Source organism: Megalobrama amblycephala, linkage group LG1, assembly GCF_018812025.1.
Source record: "Megalobrama amblycephala isolate DHTTF-2021 linkage group LG1, ASM1881202v1, whole genome shotgun sequence".
Taxonomy (NCBI): Eukaryota; Metazoa; Chordata; class Actinopteri; order Cypriniformes; family Xenocyprididae; genus Megalobrama; species Megalobrama amblycephala.
Genome location: NC_063044.1, coordinates 64,228,631 through 64,249,357, shown reverse-complemented (window position 1 = coordinate 64,249,357; position 20,727 = coordinate 64,228,631). Strand labels below are relative to the sequence as shown.

Genomic DNA, 20,727 nt, shown 5'->3' with positions numbered 1-20,727 from the left:
GGAAAGCATGAGAACAGATGAGGTCATCACCTGTTGCGCTGGAGAGAGACAGAGAGAGGCGGTGATGGCCTGTGTAGTGTAGTGTGAGCCGAGATGGTCAGCTGACCTCTCTCTCCCCAATGTGTTTCCATCAGTTTTCGTGGGACGGATGAGAGCGGGTGTATGTGCGTTTCCCACGTGTGCCTCAGTTTCAATGAAGTGAGTGACAGGTTGTGTGCTGCTGGGTTGGATGCGGGTGTTACATGGTTCAGATTAAATACAGACGGCGAAGGAACGATAAGACCCGTTCAGCCTGACGGTGCTTCATGTAGGTGCACTGAACAGCCTTGCAACCTAAACACTCGTTAGTGTACAGAAGCAATACATTGCAATTGCCATGGTAACAATAATGTTGTCGTCGTCGGCAAGAAAGCATTCGTTTAAGAGTGCAAAGGACAATATGCATTTACTTCAGATGCAATAGATATCTGAACATCCCCAAAATAAAATGACAACCATAAAACAGTTTGAAAGAAAAAAAAAAATTAAAATGATTCTTACAGTAGTACATTTCGGTTTAAAGGATTAGTTCACTTTCAAATAAAATTTTCCTGATAATTTACTCACCCCCATGTCTTTCTTTTTTCAGTCAAAAAGAAATGAAGGTTTCTGATGAAAACATTCCAGGATTATTCTCCTTATAGTGGACTTCAATGGCCTCCATATGGTTGAAGGTCAAAATGACAGTTTCAGTGCAGCTTCAAAGGGCTTCAAACGATACCAGACGAGGAATAAGGGTCTTATCTAGAGAAACCATCGGTTATTTTCGGAAAAAATGTAAATGTATATGCTTTATATAAACAAATGATCGCCTTCTAAGTGCTTCCGCCAAAACCGCACTTTCGTATTCTTCAAAAAGCTTACACTGTACTTCCTACGCCTTCCCTATTCTACTTATTGAAAAAACGGAACTGCCGCTGCGTTCGTTCCGTAAGTAGAATAGGGAAGGCGTAGGAAGTACAGCGTAAGCTTTTTGAAGAATACGAAAGTGCGGTTTTGGCGGAAGCACTTAGAAGGCGATCATTTGTTTATATACAGCATATACTTTTTATATATACATTTTTTTCGAAAATGACTGATGGTTTCTCTAGATAAGACTCTTATTCCTCGTCTGGTATTGTTTAAAGCCCTTTGAAGCTGCACTGAAACTGTCATTTTGACCTTCAACCGTCTGGAGACCATTGAAGTCCACTATAAGGAGAAAAATCCTGGAATGTTTTCATCAAAAACCTTCATTTCTTTTTGACTGAAGAAAGAAAGACACGAACATTGTAGATGACATGGGGGTGAGTAAATCATCAGGAAAATTTTATTTGAAAGTGAACTAATCCTTTAAGGGTTTCACAGACTTGTTCTGCGAAAAGTCGATTTGAAAAATAACAACAACAACAAAAACAACACACGCACAAAGGAAAAGAGATAGCATGCATCTCTCTCTTTTTTTTTCTACAATACTGTTTGGTGGTATTTTATTAGAGGAAGGCTCATAGTATTTTTTCCTTCCATTAGCTCCTTTCTCTTCTATAGAAACAAGGGATGGGAAAATAAGAGGTATGATGATAGGAAAAAAATAAGAGATAAAGAACCGAAAGTCATAAAGACCCACACTCAGAAACAAATGGGGAAAGTACACTAAGAGGAGGAGAAGAAAATGTGATTAAAAAAAAAAAAAAAACATTATTAAGTGAGAAAAGTCACAGATGACGAAGGTCAAGAGGTCATGACTGCTGGCCGCTCCACTGGCCCTCCATCGGTCGACGGAGCAGTTCCTCTACATGCCTTGCTACATCCATGGTGTCGTCCAGATCGAAATCGCCATCAGGGTCCAGCATAGGATCACCACTGAGAGAGAGAGAGAGAGAATCTTGGAAACTCACACACAATTCCATGGTATACAGCACATTATAGAAGGTAATTATATTAAATATTTACTATATTAGCTGTTATTATCTAGTCCAGGTGACATCAATAGATATTTTCTGTGCTGGTTTGAAGGAAAAAAAAATGGAGAATTGATTTAAATGTCTAAAGTGCTAAACATACTGAAATCATAATTACTTAACTAGCAAAAATAATAAATTAATTATGGTGGCATTATTTATATACTATAATAGTATTTAGTAAAATTTTGAATAAGCTTTTATGTTTTCATTTTAATATTTATTGCTTTTTAATATTTATATTTAGTTTTAATTTTTTATTTCAGCTTTAGTTTTAACAATTTTAGTACTTTGCATGTTTTTCTTCTAATATTTATATTTTATTTTATTTCAGCTTTATTTCAATTAATGAAAACTATGCCCATGTTATGCTTTTTCAGAAATTTCCTTTAATGCAGTGTGTTATGATGTAGCTGTTTGTGAGTGTAAAAGGTCTGCAATTTCAAAGATCTAAATGCATGATAAATGTAGTTATTGAACTTCCAGTTGTACTTCCTGCATGAACTCAAATAGGTTTGTAACAAATTTGCATAATACCAGCTAATGGTTGCCTGCAAACAAAGTCTACTTTGACTCGCCCTCAAACACTGTAGTTGTAGCTGAGGCCTGGAAGAGTTCGGGTTATGATGTCAACATGTCGAGAAGGTGCTGTTTTCTGCACTGCGAAAGCAAATCCACTTTGCAGGACTCAGGCTCGAATTGATACGGCAAAACCGACGCCATCATTACTGTTCTTATCACAAGTGCTGAGGAAGCCCGCAGAGCTGAAATTCAGATATGGTAATGGCCGTTTCGTTTCCGACACAGACTGTAAGTGTCACAACAGACTGGGCCATCTGACCAATCAGAGCAGGCTTGAAGTGTTTCAGACACTTTGAGGAAAGATGTGATGCTGCAATGTATATTATGAGAAAATTCAAGTGTTTTTTGACCTTGCTTGCATGTCAATTGATTGTAGGAGACCTTTAATTAGGAAGCTTTGAAATAGCATAATAAGGGCACTTTAACAATACCAACACTGATGCAGAAACATAGAGACAGACAGAAACACACATATATCAGTGCACTACTCACATGGGAGGATAGAGTCCATAAGCATGTTGGGGATTGACAGCTGGAGAAGCCGCATGGTCCATGTAGGTGGGGTTTGCTGTAGGGTCAGGGTTAGGTGTCGCAAATCTGCATCAACAGAAATGCACACACAAATGGTCAATTATTTAACATAACACATTATTTTAGCATTATTTATATACTATTATTGTATTTATTAATATTTTGAATTATTTTATTTTTATATTTTCAGTTTTCATTTCAATTTTGTCAGATTTTTTTTATTTTTTTATTTCTATTTAATTTTATGTCAGTATTAGTTTTAGCAAAGTCCCTTTAAGACAAGTCATTTCACTCGGCGGCCATCTTTGAAACGCCTCTCGGGCATCCTGGGCATCATGCAGCTCCTATCTCTTTGAATGGGGAAACATCAAATTCTCCAAAACTGTTCGCCAACCTTATGATTAAATTTCATATTTGCAATCACCAATGAAATCTGACAACAACTGTCTCATAAATGTTTTTCCAAACTCTCCAATCATGACAAAAAAAACTATTTTTCAGGCTGGATCAAGCTAATGCGCATGCGCAAACCTAAATGCGCGAGTCTGACTGTTTCTATAGAAACCAGTTCTTCTAACGGCCGCTGCAGTGACGCGATGACTTTACCAGTCGGCGATTGGCTCTTATTTAGAAGGCGGGACTTATTCCGCTATATTGCGCGTTACACTTTTTCCCATTCAAAACAATACGAGTGACACGTCTTGTGTTATTCTATAGTCTTTGGTTTTAGTCATTTTAGTATGTCAACTTAGAATGATTTTATCTCAGTTAGTTGATAAAGCAACGCTTGTAATGTTTTGTAATGAACCATCTAATCTTTCAGTTAATTGCCGGATCATTTAAGCAGCACCTTGCTCCGTCATCAGCTGTTTTGGGATCCCTCCCCAACTCCACCAACATAATTTAGGCATCTTTCTAGCATACTCATCTTCCAAGCATTAGTAGTCCCATTGTGGGGCATATCTAAACTCGAGTTGAAGCCGCTTCCTCGAGCCCATCCACTGCGGACACGAGCCAAATTTATTTAACCTTAATAGCTTAAAAATTATATGGGCAATTGAACTCGTGAAATATCTATAGCGTTTTTAAAGTTTACGTTTTTCATCTAATGTTGAGAAACGAGTTTGAATCCAGTCCGTGTTACTGATAGAGCTTCCTGTAACATTTCCTGTCGTCTTTCTACTCTCTTCCTCAATAAAACGTCAGAAAGCTCCGGAAATAATTAACAAAAGACATTAATTCTGTTCAGCTCTAGTTCACAGCTTGCTACAGACTACAGTTGAGTGCTAGCGGTCAGTGGGTAACCCTTGTAAAAAGTAAGAGCTTGTTTATTAAATCACTCCTTCAGAATGCTAATGAGAAGAACTGAATTATCCAAGACTGATGGTGTATTACTCCCTGTTGAGTTTGACCGAAGTGGAAGGCTTGCTAACAAGATAGACGGGGTTGTCCACCTATGGACAAATAATGCTGCTAATGAGGCTAACTGAGCTAAGTATATTCTGAAGAGTGGAATGAGAACAGAGTCTCAAGTATCCGTGGCAACCTGTAACTGCCCGCTGAGCCGGGCCATTGCTAATATACAAGCGTGCAATTACGTTTTCCGCTCTGAGATGACAGGTTAGCTCCTGAATATTAGAGGTGTAAAGACCTGTACTGAGGGATCAGAAAAACACACATGCACAGAGGTGTGTGTGTGTGTGTGTGTACTTACTCTGGCACTACTTGTTTGATCTGTGGTTTGACGTATCCGTCCACAGCTTTAGCTAGAGAGGTGGGAAAGATAAACAGATTATTCCTAAACCATAACATAACACTGGCTCACACTGCTGTGTACACATGAATATAAATGTGAATGAGAACACACACAGACAAACACTAGATTACCCAGAGTGATACACTTTCATTTAAACCTCAGAATATAAACATACACAAACACACACACACAAGTTGAGTTTCCCTGTTTTTTTGGTGACATTACATAGACATCATGATTTTTATACTGTACAAAGTATACCTAAACCTACCCATCACAAAAAAACTAGCTGCATGTTTACATTTTCAACAAAACAAAAAAAATCACTTAGTATAATGTATAAGCTGCTTCATTCATGGGGACCCAAAAATTGTCCCCATAACATAACAATACCTGAATCACACACACACACACACACACACACAGAGACAGTGTATTTATTTATTATTTATATTGTGAGAATCTGAATGTGCTTTTAATATGATCATTAAGTTTCCTATAGACTGGGTCATTATACTAATTTCACAATCCTTCCTTGTCTTGTGAGTATAAAGGTGTTAAGACAGATTTTTTTAGTATCTCTGATTTAAACTTGCAAAACAGTATTCAAGTTGGTATGTTTAATTCATTTTCATGAATCATTTCATTTTGTCCTTTTAAATTAATCTTTTAAAAAATCTCAACTCTCTTAATCTTCTTCATAATTCTCTTAATGTTTTAAAATCTAGTTTTTGCGGTATGTAATGCAATATTGGTACATATAAGTCATTTTGAATAAATATATTAATAAATAAATAAGTATATATACACTACCATTCAAAAGTTTGGGGCTGGTAAAATGTTTTTGAAAGAAGTTTCTTCTGCTCACCAAGGCTGCATTTATTTGATCAAAAATACAGTAAAACAGTTCTTATTATTATCAATGTTGAAAACAGTTGTGCTGCTCAATATTTATGTGGAAAGCATGATACATTTTTTTCAGGATTATTCAATAAATAGAAAGTTCAAAAGAACAACATTTATTTGAAATTGAAATCTTTTGTATAATTATAAATAATGTTTTATATTAATAATAATTGCTTAATTAATAATAAATTGATCAGTTTAAAGGTGCCATCGAACGTTTTTTTTTTTTTTACAAGATGTAATATAAGTCTAAGGTGTCCCCTGAATGTGTCTGTGAAGTTTCAGCTCAAAATACCCCATAGATTAATTTTTTTAACTGCCTATTTTGAGGCATAATTAGAAATGCGCTGATTCAGGGTGTGTGACCCCTTTAATTGCTTGCGCTCTCCGCCCCCTCCCAAGCTCTCGACTCTATCATTGCATAAACACAGTTCACACAGCTAATATATCTTTACAAAGTGTTCGTCATGCAGCATGTCTAATCGCGTAAGTATAGTATTTATTTTGATGTTTACATTTGGTTCTGAATGAGTTTGAGGCTATGCTCCGTGGCTAAAGCTAACATTACACACTGTTGGAGAGATTTATAAAGAATGAAGTTGTGTTTATGCATTATACAGACTGCAAGTGTTTAAAAATGAAAATAACGACGGCTCTTGTCTCCGTGAATACAGTAAGAAACGATGGTAACTTTAACCACATTTAACAGTACATTAGCAACATGCTAACGAAACATTTAGAAAGACAATTTACAAATATCACTAAAAATATCATGTTATCATGAATCATGTCAGTTATTATTGCTCCATCTGCCATTTTTCGCTGTTGTCCTTGCTTGCTTACCTAGTCTGATGATTCACCTGTGCACAGATCCAGACGTTAATACTGCCTGCCCTTGTCTAATGCCTTGAACATGATCTGGCATATGCAAATATTGGGGGCGTACATATTAATGATCCCGACTGTTACGTAACAGTCGGTGTTATGTTGAGATTTGCCTGTTCTACGGAAGTCTTTTAAACAAATGAGATTTATATAAGAAGGAGGAAGACTCACTGACTCACTGTATGTCATTTCCATGTACTGAACTCTTGTTATTCAACTATGCCGAGGTAAATTAAATTTTCAATTTGATGGTACCTTTAATGCTTTCTTGCTGAATAAAAGTATTAATTTCTTTTTTAAAAATCATACTGACCCCAAACCTTTGAATGATGTATAAAGAAAATCATGTCAAAAAGGATGAAACTTCATATTTTATTTAAAATTCTGTCTATATGTAATTAAAGATCAAGCTTACAAAGAGGAGGGGTGTAGTATTTGGAGAAGACCTCATCTTTGGGCCGGTCGGGATAGAGGTACAGGAGATGATTCAGGTCACTGATGCGATCTGCCAGGGAGCGGATAGAGAAGTCTTTGGTTGTGTATGGCATGAGGTTCCACACCATCCTTTCCCCTGTGAAGAACACACACACTCTTTTATAGAAGCTTTTAAATAGTTGTAAGGGTATTTAAAGCCACTGTATGGGATTTTTTTTTTGGGAATACAGCACATAAAATGTCCCTACTCTTTAAAAAAAAAAGGTTTCAAAAGTTTTTTTTGGAAAAAGTTCAATTTTTGGTTCCCCAAAGAACCTTTCAGTGATCAGTTCTCAAAAGAACCATTGTTTTTTTCAGAGTGAAGAACATTTTAAAAACCTAAAGAACCTTTTTTCCACTATAAAGAACCTTTTGTGGAATGGAACGATTCCATCAATGTCAAAGGTTCTCTTTATGGAACCATTAATGCCAATAAAGAACCTTTTATTATTAAGAGTGTATTATAAATCAGAATATTAAAAAGGCAGTGGAGGAGCAAAGTAATGGTTCTACCTGCTTTGTTAGGGTTCTCTGCCACCCAGGCTATGGTAATGCCACCAATTTCTGAGTCACTGAAGCGCAACAGGAAGGTTCCGTTGGGTTTGGACATCAGCATGTCCTGAGCTTGCTGTTTATTCACAAAGCCAAGAATTGCCCTGGGACGTACAAGCACATGAACACATGTGAACACAAATGCATGCAGAAAAGGGCATTTGCACACAGAGGGGCAGAGAGGCTGTTATCACGTGTGTACCATTCAGTTTTATCATGATTTGTATACAAAGGATTAAAAGTGATGGGCAACTGGAGGTTGCACATGAAAAAATAAGAAAAGAAAATAAAAGAAAGTGAGCGAGCGAGCTAGCGAGCTAGATCTTATCAACCCCTCAAGAGGTCTCTCAGATCTTACTCCTTTGTTAATCCATCCATGGTTTAATGCATTAATGTATAGTCTTAACCAGCACTATCTCTTAATCAGCCAGTTGCCATGGCAAAGAAGCACTTTATAATGAATATATCCATTATATATATCCCAAAAAAATAAAAAATAAAAATGAACAAAAGAACCAGAATCCAATTAGAATGTGACACATTATGACAGGGGTGTCCAAACTCATTCCTGTAGGGCCACTGTAGCAGGATTGAACACCCCTGCATTATGACTACTATCTTCTAGTAGCGCAGCCAGGTAAAACATACCAAAACCATCAGAAGCGCCCAATTTATATTTTAATAATTTATATTAAAGTTATATTTCACCCAAAAATCATAAATAATTGTGGCATGTTCTTGCCTGTCAATTAAGTACACTTTCCATCGAAAGTCACATATAATGGAAAGATGAACAAATATCACTGTTATTTCTTTGTGAGATTCAGATTCAGTCAGACAGCGTAAATGGCACATTTCTCAGTGTAAGAGATGTCATTATTATGTGAGGGCATTTAGGAGCAACAGCATTTATTCTTTTTCTGTCTGTTTGTTCTTTGACTGAGCAGCAACTAAGACAAGAGTTTTTTAGGTTTTACACATGGATGAATTGTTATCAGTAACATTAAATCTGTAGGAGTGTGATGTTTATATTTGTACTTGTTCTCACAGAAGTCATTTCTTACCCATCATTCCAGTGAGGCTTCAGGTGTTTTTTAGTAAGCTCCATGACACCATCAAACCACTGCCAAAATGTGAAGTTCCTTCCTGGTAAACTCTCCTACAGTGACAAGAAGTAAATCCGGTTTAAAAAAATAAAAAAATAAAATAAAATAAAATAAATAAATAAATAAATACAAACCCAATTCCAAAAAAGTTGGGACACTGTACAAATTGTGAATAATAAAGGAATGCAATAATTTACAAATCTCATAAACTTATATTTTATTCACAACAGAATATAGATAACATATCAAATGTTGAAAGTGAGACATTTTGAAATGTCATACCAAATATTGGCTCATTTTGGATTTCATGAGAGCTACACATTCCAAAAAAGTTGGGACAGGTAGCAAAAGAGGCCAGAAAAGTTAAATGTACATATAAGGAACAGCTGGAGGACCAATTTGCAACTTATTAGGTCAATTGGCAACATGATTGGGTATAAAAAGAGCCTCTCAGAGTGGCAGTGTCTCTCAGAAGTCAAGATGGACAGAGGATCACCAATTCCCCCAATGCCGCAGTGAAAAATAGTGGAGCAATATCAGAAAGGAGTTTCTCAGAGAAAAATTGCAAAGAGTTTGAAGTTATCATCCATTCGCTGTTGCCGGCTAAAACTCTATAGGTCAAAAAAGAAGCCATATCTAAACATGATCCAGAAGCACAGGCGTTTTCTCTGGGCCAAGGCTCATTTAAAATGGACTGTGGCAAAGTGGAAAACTGTTCTGTGGTCAGACAAATCAAAATTTGAAGTTCTTTTTGGAAAACTGGGACGCCATGTCATCTGGACTAAAGAGGACAAGGACAACCCAAGTTGTTATCAGCATCTCAGAAGCCTGCATCTCTGATGGTATGGACTTGCATGAGTGCATGTGGCATGGGCAGCTTACACATCTGGAAAGGCACCATCAATGCTGAAAGGTATATCCAAGTTCTAGAACAACATATGCTCCCATCCAGACGTCGTCTCTTTCAGAGAAGACCTTGCATTTTCCAACATGACAATGCCAGACCACATACTGCATCAATTACAACATCATGGCTGCGTAGAAGGATCCGGGTACTGAAATGGCCAGCCTGCAGTCCAGATCTTTCACCCATAGAAAACATTTGGCGCTTCATAAAGAGTAGAAGATGCGACAAAGAAGACCTAAGACAGCTGAGCAACTAGAAGAACATTCCTATTCCTAAACTTGAGCAACTTGTCTCCACAGTCCCCAGACGTTTGCAGACTGTTAAAAAGTCTAAGGAAGAGGGGATGCCACACAGTGGTAAACATGGCCTTGTCCCAACTTTTTTGAGATGTGTTGATGCCATGAAATTTAAAATCAACTTATTTTAATGTATCTTAAAATTATACATTTTCTCAGTTTAAACATTTGATATGTCATCTATGTTGTATTCTGAATAAAATATTGAAATTTGAAACTTCCACATCATTGCATTCTGTTTTTATTCACAATTTGTACAGTGTCCCAACTTTTTTGGAATCGGGTTTGTAAATATATATATGTATGATGCTGAAAACAACAAAAACAACAACAATGATTTACCTAAAGTTATATTCTGGAAGTCTAACAACATACAACTCTCAGGAAGAAAACTAAAGCATCTCAATACTCTCAATACAAAGTACTTTTTTTTATTTTAGTTTTTCAGTTCAAATAGGTCTGATCCCCCCTTTACCCAGTAGCCCCTCACTGCAAAACACAAGATCCAGGGGGTGGAAATGGGTAGGTTTAGGGATATGTAAAGTGGGAGGAGTTGGATCTGGATCCAACCTCGCCCCCTGGATCTCATGTTCTGCAGTGAGGACCGTCTCCCTTTCCCTTCTCTCTCTCTCTGTCTCTCTGTGCGCATGTGCTGAGTGAGTGGGCGGAGCTTTGAGTGTGAGCGTTTGACCGGTGTGGTGTGTCAGGTACGAGTGTTTTATATTTTCTATCTTTTCTATCCTTTTTTTTTCTTTCTTATCAGTTTCTTGGTGGTTGACTAGGAGGGGTATAGTCAAAGTCCCTTTAAGACAAGTCATTTCACTCGGCGGCCATCTTTGAAACGCCTCTCGAGCATCCTGGGCATCCATGTGGCTCCTATCTCTTTGAATGGGGAAACATCAAATTCTCCAAAGCTGTTTGCCAAGCTTTCGATTAAATTTCATATTTGAAATCACCAATGAATTCTGACAACAACTGTCTCATAATTTTTTTTCTAAACGCTCGAATCATGACAAAAAAACCTGTATTTTTTAGGCTGGATCAAGCTAATGCGCATGCGCAGACCTAAATGCGCATCTCTTGTGCCTCATTTCGGAGGCGCGCGTCTGACTGTTTCTATAGAAACCAGTGATTCTAACGGCCGCTGCAGATGATTTTACCAGTCGGCGATTGGCTCTTATTTTGAAGGTGGGACTTATTCCGGCATATTGCACGTTACACTTTCTCCCATTCAAAACAATACGAGTGACATGTCTTGTGTTATTCTATAGTCTTTGATATAGTATACCAGGGCTTCTGCCCTCGGTTTTGTTTGGGGGGCATGGCTGCCTCAGGTAGCGCGAGTTTTGATTTTCTGACGCGCCGTCATGGCGTAAAAATAGACTCAACTGTAAGTGTAGAGGAATGTAGCCTGGCTATTGGAGAAGTGATTGGGCCTGAGAATATTATATCCGCGTCTCGTATGAACAGCACTATTGTTGTGTTTTTGAAGACGATTGATTTAGCGAACCAGTGGGTAGAAAGTGGGATAGTGGTTAATGACATTTTTACTCCGGTTCTCCCTCTTTCCACCCCCTCGAAAAAGGTAACTCTATCAAATGTACCACCTTTCATTTCAAATGAAGTTTTGACCAGAATGCTTTCTCGCTATGGCAAAATAGTTTCCCCGATTAAGATGATTCCAATTGGGTGTAAGTCCCCACTTTTGAAGCATGTTGTGTCATTTAGGCGCTAACTTACGTCTATATGGTTCTACAAGATAACTTTGATGAATTGGATCTGTCTTTAAACTTTTGTCATGACGAGTTTAATTATGTCATTTTTGTCACAACAAATGGTATGAGATGTTGTGGTTGTAGCGAGACAGGGCATCTTATCCGTGCTTGTCCGGCCAAACTGAATAATCCTGCTAATAGTCATCCACCGGCTGACGGTGAGAAGAATGACGATGCACGCGTTGAAGATATGCAAAATACTACTGCTGCTTTGCCTACTGTTGTTGAGGTGCCTGGAACAAGTTCGGTTCAAAAATTGGTACCAATAGCAGATACTGAAAGAGTAGTAGTTTTGCCGACAGATAAGCCTACCGAAGGGGAGAGTGTTGTTGCCGCTTTGGCGGAGAAAGATAAATCATCCGCAGTGAGCGTTCAGTCAGCGGGTCAACTTAATGCCCAAACAGTGGTAGCAATGATAATGCCTAATTATCATCTCTCAGGGCTTTTTTTCCTTTGGCTGTACTTGCTATGTTTTTTTCTTTTTTCCTTTATGGGAGAAATTTCTGTTGCTTCTCTAAATGTGAATGAGATATTAGAGATATTAGGAAAAGGTTTCAATTATTTTACATAATTAAGCAGAAGAAAATAATGTTCTATTTGCTCAAGAAACACACAGTGATATTTTAAATACTTGTGATTGGGCAAGAGAATTTGATGGCTTATCTATTTTAAGTCATTTGACCACAACCAGTGGTGGAGTTGCTATTTTATTTTCTAAGAATTTCATTCCATGTTCTTATCAGGTAGAGGAAATTATAAAAGGGAGACTTTTAAAAGTTATAGCTCAGTTTGAAAATCACTCCTTTATTTCCTAGGTGGAGATTTTAATTGCACTGAGCATATCCTTGATAGAAATCACATTGAACCACACATGCCTTCACGAAAGCGCCTCATTCAGTTATTGAAGTCGCATGAGATTGTTGACATTTGGAGGAATTTTAATGGTAATCAGAGGCAATATACATGGGCCCATGCTTATGACAACTCAATTTCATTAGCAAGGTTGGATAGATTCTATGGTTTCAAACACCAGCTTAGTTTTTTTAGAAGCTGTTCAATTGTTCCAGTAAGCTTTTCTGATCACAGCTTGATAAGGTGTGTTGTGTCTTTGAGCTCCATTAAGCCAAAAAGTGCCTACTGGCATTTTAATAACACTTTATTATGTGATAAGCATTTTAAAGATATTTTTAAAGAATTTTGGAACAATTTTAGAACTTTGAAGTCTTCCTTCCAGTCTTTACGGCAGTGGTGGGACTTTGCAAAAGTACATATTAAACAGTTGTGTCAACAATATACTCGCAACGTCACAAGAGACATAACCTAAAAACAATAGAGAAAGATCTAATAGAGCTTCAGGGGCTTGCTGATAGTACAGGACATTTGACCCATTATGAAACTTTTAATAAAAAGAAAAATTTATTAGCTGAACTGCTGGACACGGTTGCACAAGGAGCTCTGGTCAGGTCTCGCTTTCAGAGCGTAGAATTAATGGATGCACCCTCAATTTTTCTTTAATTTGGAAAAGAAAAACAGGCAAAGAAGGTTTATTCATGCCTTACACTCAGATGCTGGAGTCCTATTGTCAGATCCTTCTGACATTCGAAGAAGAGCAGTTAGTTTTTATGAAGAGCTGTACAAAAGTGAACTCACACATGAGCAAACTGCTGTTAATTTCTTCCTTGAGAATCTACCTCAGTTATCCAAAGAGGCCAATGCTGAACTCAGTAAAGCCTTAACTTTGGATGAGTTGGAAAAAGCTCTCCAAGGTAAGGAGTGTGGCAAAGCGCCTGGAGTCGATGGGCTACCAGCTTACTTCTACAAGTCCTTTTGGCCAGAAGTGGGTCCAGATCTGTTGGAGGTACTTGGGGAAAGCCTAGCCAGTGGGCAATTACCCTCAAGCTGCCGAAGAGCAGTCCTCACTTTGTTACCAAAAAGGGAGACTTGAATGACATAAAAAACTGGAGACCAGTGAGTTTGCTGTGCAGTGATTATAAATTGCTCTCTAAGGCTCTAGCAAATAGATTGGGAGAAGTATTGGAGCAAGTGATCCATCCTGACCAGACATATTGTGTACCGGGTAGACGAATTTTTGATAATATATCTTTTATCAGAGATGTTTTGGACATCGGTAAGAGTCTCAACATAGATTTTGGCCTGGTGTCATTAGATCAAGAAAAAGCTTTTGATCGAGTTGAGCACAATTATTTATGGGATGTCTTGGCAGCTTTTGGTTTTAGCCCCGATTTTATCTCTATGATAAAGGTTTTGTACAGTGATGTTGAGAGTATATTGAAAGTTAACGGTGACATATGTGCTTAATATATTAGTATATAGCTTAGTATATTCTTAATTGTCCAAAAGTGTATATGCTGATGACGTGGTTATTTTAATTAGTTGCCAGAGAGATGTAAATTTGTTACTTAAATTATTAAAAGATTTCAATGTTTTTTTCTCCTACAAAGGTAAATTGGTCTAAATGCGGAGCCATATTGGTTGGAAGTTGGTTAAGTGGAGAGCCAAGTCTCCCAGATGGTTTAACCTGGTCTAGGGAGGGTTTTAAATACCTTGGAGTGTTTTTAGGAAGTGAAATGGTTGTGGGGAAAAACGTTGAAAAAATAAAAGGTCGTCTTGACAAATGGAAATTATTGCTTCCAAAAATGTAATATAGGGGGCGTATATTGATAATTAACAACCTGGTAGCATCTTCTCTCTGGCATCATTTAATTTGTATGGATCCTCCACCAGATTTTTTGTTAAAGGTTCAGTCAATGTTATTAGATTTCTTTTGGGATAGGCTGCACTGGGTTCCAAAAGCGGTTTTGTATTTGAGCAAGGAAGAGGGAGGACATGGACTTATTCATTTACAGAGCAGAACAGTAGCTTTTTGGCTTCAATTTGTACAGAGACTTGACTGGATCAATGGACTCAAATTGGAAATCCTATAGCCTTTGCTATTATACAGAATTTTGAAGGCTTAGGCCTGGACAAACCTTTGTTTTGGTTGGATCCTAAAAGGATGGACTTTTCCAAGCTACCTGTTTTTTATCGGAACCTTTTTAAAGTTTGGTCTTTATTCATAGTAAAAAGATCCAGTAGTACAAGCTCATTGCACTGGTTGTTGCAAGAACCTTTAATTCATGGTTCACGCATGGACATATCTTACGAAGGACCTCTCCCTGCACTTGAAGGATTTCTTCTTTCTTCTGGAGTATCGACACTTGGACATCTATCAAGGATAGCAGGAACAGGTTTTAAGAATGTTGATTCAGTTGCTGGACATTTGGGTCTTCACGCGAAACGCATAGTGGCTAAACTTCTTGAAAAGTGGAGGCTTGTTCTCACAGTAGCTGAATTCAGACTGCTGGAGGACTACTCAAAGGGATTAATTTCTCCAGACTGTAGAGATCCTTTTCCTAATCTTTTGTTATCACCTAATCTAGAATATTGTAAAGGTGTTTTTTATTATCTGAAAATTTGACTTTAACTGGTTCTGAGCCGGCTTCTGGAAAAGCCTTGTATAAAAGCTGTGTCAAATCCTTGAATAAAAGGTTTTTAGATAACAGGGTGGATACACCCTGGCGTACTATCCTCCAGTTGGAGGAGAGTTCAAAACCGGAATGGAGAGCTCTTTATAAGTCACCATTAGCTAAGAAAATAGGGGATTTATAGTGGAGAATTTTGCATGGTGCAATTTTTTTATTACAGTTTTAAATACTGTTGTTGGTCATGGTTGCCCTTTTTGTTCACAAAGAGAAACTGTGTTTCACATGTTTATGCAATGTGTTAGATTAAAGCCATTGTTCACTGTGTTACAGAATTTTTTGGTTTGTTTTGGTGAAACCTTTTCTATCAGAATTTTTATTTGTGGTTTTAAATATGTGCAGAGACACCGGTTTAAGTGTCAACTTTTAAACTTTTTATTAGGCCAAGCTAAAATGGCAATTTATAATACTAGAAAACACAAAATTGAACAAAACTTGAATTTAAAGTTTAATTTAAAGGCTGTGTTTTTTAATTCTGTGAAGTCCAGAATTCTAATTGATTTTCATTATTTCAAAGCCATGAATGATCTTGTTTCTTTTGAGTTGATTTGGTGTTTCGAAGAGGCTTTGTGTGAGGTTATTGAAGACAATCTGTACTTTGCACCCCTCTTAAGCTAATTTTGTTTTTTCATTTTGTTTTTTGTTTATTAGTGTGTTAATTGACTGGATAAATGTTTTAGAATTTGTAATAAAGGATCTTTGAAATTCAAAAAAAAAATCTCTCTCTCTCTCTCTCTCTCTCTCTCTCCAGGTTTCCTACACATTTTCAAATTCAAAATTCCATACTTTTCCAGACTCAAATGTCCAAACCTCTCTGTAGATTTCTCAGACCCTATTTTAACATACACGGTTCATTATACAGCATTACATCTGGTATATAGTACAATCAACTTTAAATATTTTCTCAGGAATTTTCCCATTGGTTTTCTCAAAGTGATAACGAAAACGCTTTATAACTTGGGCTGAAATGATTAGTCGACATTATTGACAATGTGGACAATAAAAAGCTGTGGACAAATATTTTTGTGGAACTCATATGACCTATTTTTAGGGCCTGCAATAACGCAGTTTGACCAGTGGGGCGCTGTAATACAACTGTAATGTAACAATCGATCAAACATACAGACTAATCAGTGAAATAATCATCAATTAACCATTCTAAGAATCATTAGATTAATCGCTTATCAAAATAATAGTTTTTTTCCTAGCCCTATTTTTAATCTGCACATATTCTCTGACACATCAGTTTGATACTGTAATGTGTTGCTGGTTTGAGTGATTAGTGACATTTTTTTTTTTTCTCCATACTCTGTTTTCCTTTTTTCCATACTTTTCCAGACCTGGAAAATACTAAAATCAAATTCCATACTTTTCCAGACTTTTCCAAACTGCGTAGGAACCCTGTCTCTCTCTCTTTGCATGTGTGTGTGTGTGGTTCAGTCCATTTCGACCTCTTCCCAGCAAGAACTGGGGCATGATTAATTATTAGTTTCACTGTTTTGCCAGCATTACATAGCTATTGCTGATTTTCTTGTCATATTTAGTAACTTGAGAAATGTGAGATTAAAATAAAGGGAACACTTTGTATAGAGCCCATACAACTTAAGAAATGTTCTTACAGTTACTTAATATAGATTGTTAATTGTTACAATGACTGTAGATTTTAAATCATGTTAACTCAACATTTTTAAAGGGATAATTCACTTAAATATGGCCAATTCTGTCATCATTTACTCATCCTGATGTTGTTTCAAACTTGTATGAAATTCTTTATCTATTTTGATAAATTTTTTCCATACAATGGAAGTCATTGGTCACCAAAATTTTTTGGTTAACAACATTCGTCAAAATATCTCTTTCTGATATTTTATCAAAATTCAAAATATCTTTATATTTTAGATATTTATTCAAAATATCTCTTTTCTTTGTGTTTTGTTCAGGTTTGGAACGTCATGAGGGTGAGTTCACTCACAATATTAACTTAAAATAATTATGTAATTTAACATGACTGAAAAAAGCCATGCTAACTGTTTTGCCACATCTATTTTCGTAGGACTACATCTAAAAAGTGTGTAAATATACAGTTTTAATTAAGACTTTGTAGCATGTTGTAGACTAGAACCTCTTTAAAGCATGCATAAAGCTTGTTTTCTCACACACACACAAAAAAAAATGAAAATCTGCTGAATTTCTGGTATGTGTTCATCACAAGTGATGTGTTCATTGGAAATGGACATGGAGTTAACATGAATCAGACAGTAAACAGAAGTACGTGTGCTACAGTGAATGTTCAGGGTTTAAGAAATGCAGGCATGACTGCCTAAATGATAGCATAATTCTCTGCCTCATGTTTATTCTGTTTTTAATCAGTGATCCCCAAGCAAAGTCACATTACTTAGGACTGATGACAGGAAGTGTTTGTCTCTTTGTCTCGATCTCTTTCACTTTAATCACTCTATTTCTTAGAACATGGTGTCCCGTGTCCAGACCGTTTTAGCAGTTAGCATGGTGGACCACACAGAGAAACACAAACGCATGGATGCACACGAACAATGTGGTTCAGATGTGAAAATTTGAATTTAGAATCTAACTGAAACATGGAAATAGAATATTTGGTCACATTTTACAATAAGATTCCATTTGTTAAAGGTGCAGTAAGTGATTTCTGAGAAAAATCAACACCCAAACAGACAATTTTGTGAATATTTGCCAGATGTACTGTATGTTCGGTGTGTGTGCTGAAAATAAATTGTGAAAAAATGCTGATGCAGGAGCCGGACAATACTGAGCCGGTATTCGGACATAAACACAGAAGTGCTGAACTGCGATTACTGCGACAACCGCGTACGAGTCTGATATGGTATAGAAGAAATTGTTGAATAAAGTCGTTATTTTTGTTTTGTTTTTGTGCACAGAAAGTATTCACACCACTTCATAAAATTAAGGTTGAACCACTACATCCACTTTTATTATTTTAACAATGTCTTAAATACCTTTCTGGACCTTGAATGACGGTAATTATGCTGCTTTCTATGGGGTATAAAAAAAACATCTCAGATTTCATCAAAAATATCTTAATTTGTGTTCCGAAGAATATCTTAATTTGTGTTCCGGAGATGAATGAAGGTCTTACCAGTTTGGAAAGACATGAGGGTAAGTAATTAATTACAGAAATGTAATTTTTGGGTGAACTAACTATGGAAATGTTGGAAAATCTTTCCAGCACTGGAGAGAGAGGGAAAGCCTGAAAATGGATGCTGACGCTGCGTTGGTTTTGCTCCATATGTAAGTAACATTGGCTCACAGATCTAAGATATGCTGTTGTTGTAATATTAACTAATATGATAATTAGCTAATTGTAATAATGTCAGAGGTTTTTAGGTCGGGTAGAATCTGCGATCTCTGAACCTGTTCGTTTGCTGGCTTCCATGGCTGCAATATGCTTTGTTTTCCACCAACTGCCAACCCGGAGTGTCAAAATACTATTGAGTAACTTGTCAGTGGGTGGGATCACACAGACCAAAACAAAAACAGACAATCTGACACGGAACACACTTTGATCCAGATTCAAAGTAGAATAATTGGCTGTTGTTTTTCAGAGAAACAAATATGTGAACATAGCATATTCCTAAATATCTGCAAACATATTATGGTATTTTATGCTTTAGTACAGTAAATGTTAATTCCAACATTTACTAATACATTATTAAAAATCAAAAATTCTATTTATTAATATTACTTAATAGTCCTGAGCTAACATGAACTAACAATTAACAATTTACTTCAACAAAAATGTATAAATAGTGTAAGAAATGTATTGCTCATTGATAGTTCATGTTAGTTAATACATCAACTAAAGTTAACTTTTTCATATACATTTAAGTTTTCCACTAATGTCCTCAGACTTTTAGACCCCGTTGCATGAAAGCATCAATCATTTGCATGCTTTGAAGATTACTTGCTGTCTATCTGTGCAAGTGTGTGCATAGCAAGTATTGTATCAGCGTAAATAAACAAAGCCATAAACACAAACGATGCCTGAATTCCAAAGGCCTCTGTTGGGAACACTGCCCGCTTAATGTAGCAGATCAGCACATGGCCATTTTCAAAGGCAGCCACAGCCTTAGGCCTGCCTGCACATCAAAAGCTCTCCGATCAAACCTTACTTCCTGAATAACCATTAACTATTGCAATGGACGAGAAGCAATGTCAATCAGATCGGCTAACATGCTGCCCCGGGTCGGCGGATCACCACTTAAAATGAAGAAAACAAAGTCAGAATGATGAGAGACTAGTTTAGGATTAAACCGTCTGTGAGAACATTGCTCTATAATGGTAGTGCTGTTGGGTAAGAGGCAGCAGGTCACAGTCATGGTCAGAATTTGTTACAAAAGAACAGACCATGTTGCTTTCAGCTTATATAAATCTGTCAAAACGGTAATTTCATGAACAATAGGGAAGTACAAAACTACTTGTATTCAAGGAGCGCAAATGAATTCAGGGCATGCAGAAACTTCGATATGGGTTTCAAAATCAGCATAGGACTCATTATGACTGATTAACGGATGATTTAAAATTGCAACTTACATTTTGGACCCAAAATTGGCAGTCAATTTGTCTATTTTTGCTTCGCCAATGAAAAAAGTTCAAAAGTTTGGGGTCAGTTAATACTTTTTATAATAATAATACTTTTACAATTAATACTTTGATTCAGCAAGGATGTATTAAATTGAGTGACAGTAAAGACTTAAGCCCCGTTCACACCAAGAATGATAACTATAAAGATAACTATACATTTAACTAGATTAGCGTCCACACCAGCGGACGATACTGTTCTGTTTATTCTAAGCGTGTGCTTGTCTGTCACTTTAAATGCTCGAGCTCCTTACAGCAGGATGGATTGTGATGTGTGTGTGTGTATACTGTATGTGTATGTGTATACATATCTGAAATATAGATAAACTATTTGACCTCATTAGACCAACAGTCAGTCAGTCTATATCTTGCATAGGTTGTTTATCTGTTTCTCTACTTATTTTTTGTGTTTTCATTTCATTCTGTATTTCCCTTTTATGTATTTTTTTCCTGGTATAGATGGACAAGGAAAAACAAATTTTACAGAAGCGTTTTGACCTGCTAAACACAGAAATTGAGTCTATTACCAAGGTCGAGAGTAAGTAGCGTATTTACCCTGTTAAACTGTGACCAGGTCATGGTCATGTTGCGGTAGTCCTCCGGGTTGACGCTGGAGCTGCTGAAGGCTTTCTGAGCGAGGAAGACGAGATTCTCCTCAGACAGACCTCGATTTGACTGCACTTCTGCCTTGTACTTCATATTCAGGGCCTCACACAACTGCGGCCATAACACCTTGTCAGGCACAATAAAGGGCACCCGTCCCTGAGAGAGAATAAAAAAATATATCAAAGTTTTATTTAA

The 20,727-nt window shown here is 36.8% G+C and overlaps 1 protein-coding gene across 2 annotated transcripts in view; it reads right to left on the bottom strand.

Moving 5' to 3' along the window:
- Window positions 1-1,500: 1,500 nt before the first annotated feature.
- The window catches only part of stat5a (signal transducer and activator of transcription 5a), a 99,413-nt gene continuing 80,186 nt past the window's right edge, over window positions 1,501-20,727 (bottom strand). For both annotated transcript variants that reach the window (XM_048209350.1, XM_048209341.1), the window contains 7 exons: window positions 20,482-20,688; window positions 8,730-8,824; window positions 7,627-7,769; window positions 7,055-7,210; window positions 4,807-4,858; window positions 3,054-3,158; window positions 1,501-1,881 (listed from right to left, as the gene is read on the bottom strand). In XM_048209350.1, coding sequence (XP_048065307.1) covers window positions 1,758-1,881; window positions 3,054-3,158; window positions 4,807-4,858; window positions 7,055-7,210; window positions 7,627-7,769; window positions 8,730-8,824; window positions 20,482-20,688 — 882 coding nt within the window. In that variant the 3' untranslated portion in view covers window positions 1,501-1,757. The remainder of the gene's footprint in view (window positions 1,882-3,053; window positions 3,159-4,806; window positions 4,859-7,054; window positions 7,211-7,626; window positions 7,770-8,729; window positions 8,825-20,481; window positions 20,689-20,727) is intronic.